This window comes from Hippocampus comes, unplaced genomic scaffold (genome assembly GCF_001891065.2).
Source record: "Hippocampus comes isolate QL1 unplaced genomic scaffold, H_comes_QL1_v1.1 scaffold73, whole genome shotgun sequence".
Taxonomy (NCBI): Eukaryota; Metazoa; Chordata; class Actinopteri; order Syngnathiformes; family Syngnathidae; genus Hippocampus; species Hippocampus comes.
Window position 1 is genome coordinate 407,720 of NW_017806238.1, and position 9,684 is coordinate 417,403.

The 9,684-nt window shown below is 39.0% G+C and overlaps 2 protein-coding genes across 2 annotated transcripts in view; both read left to right on the forward strand.

The window, feature by feature from the left end:
• The window catches only part of LOC109507686 (CD276 antigen-like), a 12,225-nt gene extending 11,158 nt beyond the window's left edge, over positions 1 to 1,067 (forward strand). Inside the window, exon 3 of the mRNA XM_019857284.1 lies at positions 1,044 to 1,067. Within this exon, the coding sequence (XP_019712843.1) occupies positions 1,044 to 1,067 (24 nt within the window). The remainder of the gene's footprint in view (positions 1 to 1,043) is intronic.
• A 3,055-nt stretch (positions 1,068 to 4,122) lies between these two features.
• LOC109507688 (YTH domain-containing protein 2-like) lies at positions 4,123 to 8,141 on the forward strand. Its single transcript, XM_019857285.1, has 5 exons — positions 4,123 to 4,233; positions 6,168 to 6,281; positions 6,374 to 6,646; positions 7,629 to 7,755; positions 7,895 to 8,141. The coding sequence occupies exons 1-5, from the start codon at positions 4,123 to 4,125 to the stop codon at positions 8,110 to 8,112; spliced, it is 843 nt and encodes a 280-aa protein (XP_019712844.1). The 3' UTR covers positions 8,113 to 8,141.
• Positions 8,142 to 9,684: the final 1,543 nt, after the last annotated feature.

Genomic DNA, 9,684 nt, shown 5'->3' on the forward strand with positions numbered 1-9,684 from the left:
TATATATATATATATACACACACACACACACACAGGTATATATTAGTTTTATATCTATCTGTGTATATTTTTATTTGATATAAGTCCTGCTGAAATTCATTTTGTGTCATCTAAACCATAAGGTACGAAGAGTTAAAGCAATTCTCAAACATTAAATAAATGAACAAACGGTGGGGAGGGGGGAGCAATCACACAATGAGAAAAGGGAAAAATACGAAATTTCATTTTTAGGAAATTTAGTTTTTTGTTTTTTTTTTTTTTTTTTTAAAGATATTTCTTCAAACAAGAGTTATGTCGCCTTTACAAGATAATTGTGTTTACCAGATACCCGGCCTCCATGTTGGTGATTTGTTTTATTTTTTTAAATGCCATGTTTACGTCTGCCATGCATGGACATTGTGAATAAACTATTGCATTGGAAAATTGAATATGTTGTCTCACAATGATTGAAACACATTCAGTAACCAGTACTTAGATGTATTGGGTTAAGAGTTACGTATAATTAAGTTGAAACTGCCTATTTGCTACATGTTGGAAACCATTTCATTGATAAGATTTACTGAATTATTTAACATTTGCTATCAGAGTTACTCTTTATAATTTCCTACCTACAATCTTTAGTTTCTTGCAATTGTTACTTGAACCTAATGAGTGGGATATATTTGAGATATGAGCAGTGATATTTACTGATTGTGAGTGCAAATACTTGCGAGATTTTTTTAAGTAAGATGATAAACCACTGCTTTTTTTTTTAACATTCAAATGGGCACCGGGCTGTTGTCAGTGGTCACTGTGACTGAAGTCTCTTTGATTGCCTTCTATCGGACAGAAAGCCAAAAAATTCTGCTCATGTTGTCTGTTTTTTTTACGGAAAAGCACTTTAAACAAAGTGGTTTGTAGGGTTTGCTAATTTGGCAGGACTGACTGTTTTTCTGTGAGCAGCAATGTTTTGTGTCAGCAGGGATACTCGTTGAAGTGTCACAGCCGCAAAAATTGACTGCTAAAAAATACAAAAGTGTTTTCCCCGCACCTGCTTTTTTCAGGTGTTTGTCCTCTCCATGCATTGAGCAAAGACACTGGCTAAAATATGAAATGTTGGGAGGCATGCACATACACAAGCATAACAATGATGAGTGATGTTCTGAAAAACAAACAAAAAACAAAAAAACCCAAAACATCTGCAATTTAACAAGGTGCACACGTTTGTCTGACCCAGCTGCTCAGAGTGCTGATGCAACTCTTCTAAGGCACCGGGATAAATTCATTGCATTATTTAAAAAAAAAAAGTATTATTTATTTTTCTTTACTTTTGCTAATATATTGCATCGAATTCAATGTAATGTGGCCATTTTCAACTATATTTCGATTACCTGCCATTACTGTAATATTAAATCTCCCAGGTTTTCTTCACGCAACAGGTGACAAACTGTCACCATCGCCGCATCAAATGCTAACGCAACAACTAACAGTTCATTGCCGAAAGTCAGGTTGAGTCCACACAATGGATATTCGACAGTTTTTTAGAAAGGTAAATTAAGTATTCAATTCATCCATGCTGGTAAAACTAGTGACTATAGTCCGCTAAAATATCTCCAGTAACAGCAGAAACTGCACTGTAACAGTTCCTGTAAGTAGCTGCTCATGTGAAAGGTCCTTTAGTGCACTGCGTCGGCTTCACTCATGGCTGCGTCAAACAATGGGTCACAAAAGACTTCAAAGTCTTGCAGTCATGTCCATTGAAAAGAACACACTTGAGCATATCAGTCACAACAGACTGATTGACCGATTTGACACTCTTAAAAACAGAAGGGCTTTCTTTGATGCTTCCACCCACCAAGTGAATGGAAAGTCTTGGAGATGGGCAGAGATGCAAAGTAACTAAGTGTAAAAGTACGCTAATTGAGTATTTTGTTTTTGATTATTTTGTTTGAGTTGAATGACTACAGTACTTCTTTTACTACTTTTACGAAAGTCATTTTTTCAACAAGTATTTTACTTTTACTTGGGTACAATCATTTAATACTTTTTGTATTATTTTATTTGTATAAGAATTTTTAACTGTGAAGAATGGCACATTGTTATATTTTTTAAAATAATTTTTGTTGGTTATAAATGTGTCAATCTTCCATTTGTTGTTGGACAGTATTAAAGCATTCAATTTTCCTGAAAGTGGAAAGGCAATATATTTATTCTAGATAGCTGTAAGTTAATTATTTTATTGCCCACTACATTCAACTGTACTGTGTTGACACAATAATGATACTTTATTTATATAACACCAAAATCACGGCAGACATCTCAAAATACATAGTCTTCTGGGGGCAAAGCATATATTAATACATTTTGGTAGAGAGGTATATAGGCCTACTGTCATATAGGTTATGTTATCGTGGTAGAGAGGAATATCGGCCTACTGTCATATAGGTTATGTTATCGGGCATCCTTCTAATTCCCTTGAACAACCAAGATTGAACTTTTGAACTCTTTAAATTTCTATTATCTAGTCCAGTTAAAGTCCAGGGGAGGAAGCCCCATCATAGTAAAGAGGATACTAATGTGATGTGTGTAGTTCTTCATAGCCTCTTCATTTTGCTCTCAAAGTGCACGGAATTGATGGATTTTTAATAGAATGTAGAAAAAAAATTCTGCCGGGGGGGGGGCATGCCCCCGGACCCCCGAAAGAGGCCGTGTTCCCCTTGGGGCTAAGCCCCCCATGTTCTTGAAACCTAGTGACGCCCCTGGCAAGAACTCCAGTTTATCAATAGACAAAAGTATCTGTCAACAAATGTCCTCTTCTTCTTTTGTAGAAATCATTTGATACCATCAGTCGCATGTCAATGTTAAAGACAGTCTGGATTTCAAAAGCCAGTGCTCTTCAACGAAGTGGAAGGTAACAACAATGATGTCCATATTCAGAATTAGTTTTAGCAATCGCAGTTCCAGTGGTGAGCTAACACAACTCTGTTGTTTTCAAATGTTGTCTCTCCTCAAGTTAGTTTCATGCTGCAATTTTATGGAACATAAAATTCCAAAGGCACAGTAACTTCTTACAAGTACAATCAATCCAAAAAGCTAGTGCTAAACTAAAGATCCGTTGCACATGGAATCAAAACTTTCTGCTCCTCAGATTGTGTTTTGTTTGAGCTACATTTGAAATACGGTGGTACCTCTACTTAATTACGTATTTTTTTTAAATGTATGTCTCAAACAATGTCACAAAGTGCGTTTGCAATTTAACTCAAGACGGCAAGTTTTAGTGTTTATGTTTCACATGTAAAGATGGCCCCAGTCATCTTAAACTTGTGTGCAGTGGTACCGCTACTTACGAATTAATTGGTTCTGGAAAAAAATTCTTGGCTAGAAAATTTTGGAAGCAGAGATGCGTTTTCCATGTAAATGCCCTAATCCATTCAAAGCCCCTCCAAAATTCTGACATTTATGTTTTCTTAAGCATAAAAATGCATCAAAATAAGTAACGAATACATGTTACAATTAGATTATTGCCCAATAAATGAGAGTTGTGCATAATGTAAAAAACAAAGAAGAGAGTAAAGAATAAAATTGGTGGTCATTTAACTTGTAACTGCGCCCTCATCGTTTTTTGCCCTCTTTAATTCATGTTCAAGTGGTTTTGCCTGGCGTTTTGTAAATAACCTATCCAAGGACGTTTGCTTTTGTTGGCTTCAAAATTGTCCAAGGCAAACATCAGCATCGTGAACGATCACCCGACGGGTTAACACTTTTTCTGGGTGACAAGGATGCTGCATAGACACATATATATCTTATTTATCCATCTAAACACATAGACACATCCGGTAGAGGTCCCTCTTAGCCAATGGGATGCCAGGAAGATATTAACAGCCAATGGCAGAGGAGCTATAAGTATGTTGCGTTCAGGAAACTCGGAGTTGCGAGTAGCAGCCCATACTATATTTTTACCTTTCGTATCTTCAAATTTCTTTTGTAACAAGAGGCAATATTTTCCTGTTGAGGCGTTTCGTAACTTGAACATTTCATATGAAGAGACGTTTGTAAGCAGAGGTACCACTGTAGCTGTGTCCATTTACTCAGTGACAAAAAGTAAGTGTCTGACAATACGGAACAAGGAACTGAAAATCGAGTATGTCCACAGAGCGAGGCGCTGCCAACCAGGGATTTGCTTCCACCTCTTCAGTCAACTACGGTTCAACAATAGAGTATCAGGTTCCACAGCTGCGACGGATGCCTCTGCAGGTAGAACCCATTTTCAATTTTGGTATCAAAAAGTGAGGTTTGTTGCTGTGACGACCGTATATGACTATTGTGCCCATGTCCAAACATGCTGGATACACAGAACCATAAACACCATAATTGAACTCAGGTCAAGTTCAAGCCGTCACGTTGCTGTTGTCAGAATCAGAATACCGTAATATTAATTGAAGCAAATAGAGGGATTCTGGGATCTTTTCACCCATTTCTTTATAAAATATGCATTTTATATAGAAACCACCATAAAATGAAAAAATATTCATAAAATGAAAAAAATAATCGAAATTTAAAAGAAAAGAATAAATACACAGTTCATGATTTAAATGAAATTCCGATATATTGTACCTTTCTATGATATCGTGTATATAACAGGTGCAAAACTCAAGGCTTGCGGGCCAGATTTGGCCCACCACATCATTTTATGTGGCCCGCAAAAGCAAGTCATGTGCCTCAACTTTCTTGATCCTTGCTAAAATCTGGACCGAAATGTCAAATTGTAATGAATTATGTTGGGATTTTGCGATAATTTTGTTCCCCTGTTTACACTCACTTGAACAATACTTCAACAAACAAAATAGTTGACTTATTTCAAAACTAGTAATTCATCAGTTTGTTGTGTCCAAGTAATTATATGATGTGATGTTTAAACATTTACAATATTTGGTTTCACTGTCATAATGGCCCTCGAAGGGAAGATGTAACTTCAAAATGGCCCACGACAAAAAAATGTGTTTGACACCACTGATATGTATCATTACATTGTTCAACTGTAATTCTAAGGGAAGAACATGAGTATGTTTTATCTGAAATAACATAATATAAACTTATAATTAGCAATTGCATATACATACATGGGCGGCCCGGTAGTCCGGTGGTTAGCACGTAGACTTCACAGTGCAGAGGTACCGGGTTCAATTCCAGCTCCGGCCTCCCTGTGTGGAGTTTGCATTTTCTCCCCGGGCTTACGTGGGTTTTCTCCGGGTACTCCAGTTTCCTCCCACATTCCAAAAACATGCATGGCAGGCTAATTGAACCTCGGTGTGAGTGTGAGCACGAATGGTTGTTCGTCTCTATGTGCCCTGCGATTGGCTGGCAACTGGTTCAGGGTGTCCCCCGCCTATTGCCCGAAGACAGCTGGGATAGGCTCTGTCACGATTCGGTTTCTGGTCTGACCAGCAGGTGGCATGTGCGGTCTTCTGTGCCCACCTGCTGCCAATCCAGTCATTATGGGACCATGTATTTAAGGACTCTGCTTCAGTTCACCTGTGTCGGAGTATTGATTATTGCCTTGCTGTTTCCATGCTCTCTGACCACTTTGCTATAGACATCGTCGTGTACACGCTTTTGGATACTCCCGGTAACATTGTTCTTGTTCTTATGGCTTTGTTTTGTGAATTGGCTTTTTCTTGCGTGTAGTTGTTACATTGTTTTTCGTTTGTATTCTCGGTACTAGTTTTCCTCTCTTGCCTTTTTTTGCAAGCGCTTTTTGTTATTCGTTTTTGTTTTGTTCTTCCTGGTCCTTGTTTGGACCAGCGCTTTATGTTCTACTTTGTCGGTGCGAATTTTTGTATTAAACATTTTTGTAACGGAGACCTTGTTGGAGTCTGCACTTTTGGGATCCAAACTTATTTCGGCTCGTCCGAAACCTTGACAGGCTCCAGCACCACCCCGCGACCCTAGTGAGGATCAAGCGGTTCGGGAGATGAATGAGTGAATGAATATACATACATTTAAAATCCAAATTTTACAGTGGAAGATGAAAAACAGCAAACAATTGTCTCCGACCTGGATGGAACCTAAATGATAAAATTCCTGAGCAAGGCATTCAATTTTTTTTCATCTGTCATGTTGTGTGTGTGTGCGCGTGTGTGTGTGTGTGTGTGTGTGTGTGTGTGTGTGTGTGTGTGTGTGTTTTTTAGGAATTGTGTCTGCAGACCAAATTGCTGACTCCCTCTCTAGTATCAGAGTTCTTGTCCAAAGCTCCACAACCTCCTACCGCGCACGCTGTAAAAAGTGCTGTGCAGATGCTTAAGGTCAGGAATGTTAACTAATGATGATTGCTTCACAATGCACCACACCCACACCCACACATGTTATATTGTTTCGACCTGGTCTTTTTCATCAGACAATAGATGCAATGAACCAGAATGAAGACCTGACTGCTCTTGGCTTCCATCTGGCCGATCTACCTGTTGAGCCCCATCTGGGAAAGATGGTGCTCTGTGCTGTGGTGTTGAAGTGTCTCGACCCCATTTTGACAATTGCCTGCACACTCGGTTATCGGGACCTCTTTGTTCTTCCTGTCCAGGGCTCTCAGAAGAGAGCTGCTCTTCAGTGCTGTAAACATTATTCTTCCAACACCTTCAGTGACCAAATGACCATGCTGAGAATTTTCCAGGTACTTTAAATTGTCTTTTGAGCACCCAATTCAACACTGACTCATGTACAATAGGTATTTGTATGGAATATTATTCATAGTGTGGGAGCTTTTTCATTTATTTGCTGTAGTTTCCACTCTATAAGGCGTACCTAAAAGCATTCAATTTTCTCAAACACCGACAGTGTGCCTTTTAATCCGATGCGTTTTATATGTGGATCAATATTCTGATTTCTTGTCTCTTAAATGTTCTGTAAAATGCTTTGTTACAGCTGCAGCGGTTGTGAAAACTCTATATAAATAAAGTTGTATTTTATTTCCTTCAGTGTACCCGTATCTAGTGGATGCATAACACAACCACAGCCACTATTCTAGCTTCTATGCTCTTTATAATGTGTTACGCCCTGAATATGAAAACTGTTTTAAAATAGGGCGGCCCGGTAGTCCAGTGGTTAGCACGTTGACTTCACAGTGCAGAGGTACCACGTTCAATTCCAGCTCCGGCCTCCCTGTGTGGCGTTTGCATGTTCTCCCCGGGCCTGCGTGGGTTTTCTCCGGGTACTCCGATTTCCTCCCATGTCCCAAAAACATGCATGGCAGGCTGATTGAACACACTAAATTGTCCCTAGGTGTGAGTGTGAGTGCACATGGTTGTTCGTCTCTGTGTGCCCTGCGATTGGCTGGCAACCGGTTCAGGGTGTCCCCCGCCTACTGCCCAAAGATGGTTGGGATAGGCTCCAGCACCTCCCGTGACCCTAGTGAGGATGAAGCGGTTCGGAAGATGAATGAATGTTTTAAAATAGGCCATTCATTGAAGGTATCCCTAATACTCCGAAGCGCCTTATAGTGCGGAAAATATTAAATAATATATAAAATATATTTATTTATGTTTTGTCATATGCTGTTGGGACATTTTTATCAATGGGCACATAACAATGTATAATTTTTGCCAAGCCTCTAAAGTATATGCTGTCCTGACATGACATTGCTTTTGGTTTGTCAGGCATGGCAGAAGGCTCGCAATGATGGCTTGGAGAGGTCCTTCTGCGAAAAGAACTTTTTGTACAATGCCACCATGGACATGATTCTTGGCATGCGGACACAGCTGCTGAGACAGCTTCGTGCAACTGGTCCGTTCTAATTTACACTAAAATCTTCAAAGGCCCCCAGTGTTTGTTTCTATGCATTTCTTTGAATTGGCATCCTGAAATATTTGAATCTATTGAAGTGGAATGAATTCTCCTGACATTATTCCCATTTTTCCTCAAGGCTTTGTGAGGGCCCACGGAGAAAGTGATGTACGTGGTGTGAACATCAACTCAGAAAACTGGGCAGTGGTGAAGGCGGCCCTGGTGGCTGGCATGTACGCAAATCTGCTTCATATTAACCCTGAGACAAACCTGCCCTCTAGTAATAAGGAGAAGAAAGTCAATTTTCACCCTACGTCCACATTGAATCAGTCCCAGAACAAGGAGGTATGTAGATGAAGTTACTGTATTCTTTTGGAACAAAATAATTATTTCGGTGGGTATGGATGCAAAATACAAACATCTTTCATACGGCAACCTGTCAAATGGTTGAATCACGTGGCTTAGTCTGAAACAGGGCCAGATCCCATTTGGACATTTGCGAAAAACAGTGTGGGCAGTGAATCTGCAAATTTGTTTTGAGTAAAAGTTGACTTTATGTTTGACTTTAATTTCATCTCACCTGGAACATGAAGGATAAAGTGGACGTTTGTGGCGAGAGTACAAGTCCATCCATGCAACGGGTTCATTTGTTACCCGCGGCAGTGATGTGACATCATTTTTAGTCGCCTCATATCTCCCAAATAGTTTTACCTCCACCCACCTCACTACTGTCAATCTGAGATAAAATGAGGCCCTACGCATGGGACCATACACTTTTTTTGTTTTGCACATTACAGTACTTGACATGCTTTGTGTGCTTCCGTGTTAAATCGTGGATGGGTTCCGTTCACATTAGGAGTGGCAATTTGCTTTTGTAGTGTGAGTGAGTACATAAAAAGATCAGATTTCACAAAAATTCCAAATTGGACATCATGCACTATAATGTGAATGTAGCTTAATGGTTGAAGCTTTGTAGGTGGAATTTTTTCCCCATTCTTGTTTGCGTTCCAACTGAATTTGCTCAACAGTTCGGGGGACTCTGTTGTATTTTGGAGCACGTTGCAGGCATCAAATTCAAAATGACAATATCTGGAAAAAAAAAAAAGAAGGAAACTGACAATGAGTTTTATCATCAAATATCATTAACTTTGTGGGATATTCAGTTGAATATAGGTTGAAAAACATTCGCAAATCATTGTATTGATGAGTGGCTCATCTTCCAGACAAACAGTGAGGTATGGAGAAATTGACATTAACTATCTTTCAATATATGCTATAAGAGTGTACAAAATAATTTGTCTACAACTATGTTAACAACTGTTAGACTGAATTCTAGAGACAAATAATCAATAAATTTATCAAAGGACAAATGCTATTCACGCTCCATAACTACACCGGTTGATTTTTTTGTAAATTAAAATTGTTTGAAATGATATATCAATAATAAGTGATAGCATTCGTAGCCATTTGACTGGACCACCCCAACCTGAGTCGCCACACACTTATGCCTTCTATATTTAACATGAGTGTACAACTGCACTGCAAAACCTAAACTGTTTCACCCACTGTCTTGCTGCAAAATTGGACGCAGCTCTCGATGTAGCCCCATGACACTGCAAACAACATATGCAACCGCCAATTATTGTGAAATGAATTCCTCTGTCCGGAATAACTGAGCCAAATGGTATTTGCACATTGAAAGACTTATGCAGTTCTTGTTTTTGATCTCATTAAATTCAACATGTTTTTTTTTTTTTTTTGTCAAAACATTGTTTTAAATTTGCCATCTATTTATTGCTATTCAGTCTTCCACTGCCCTAGTCCTGGTTCGCCGCTCTGGAATTCATGTATTTGAAAATTCAACAATTGGCAGAATTTAATGGTGAACCCATCCTCTGTCAATCATTGTTTCCGAGCTCTTTCTGAAAC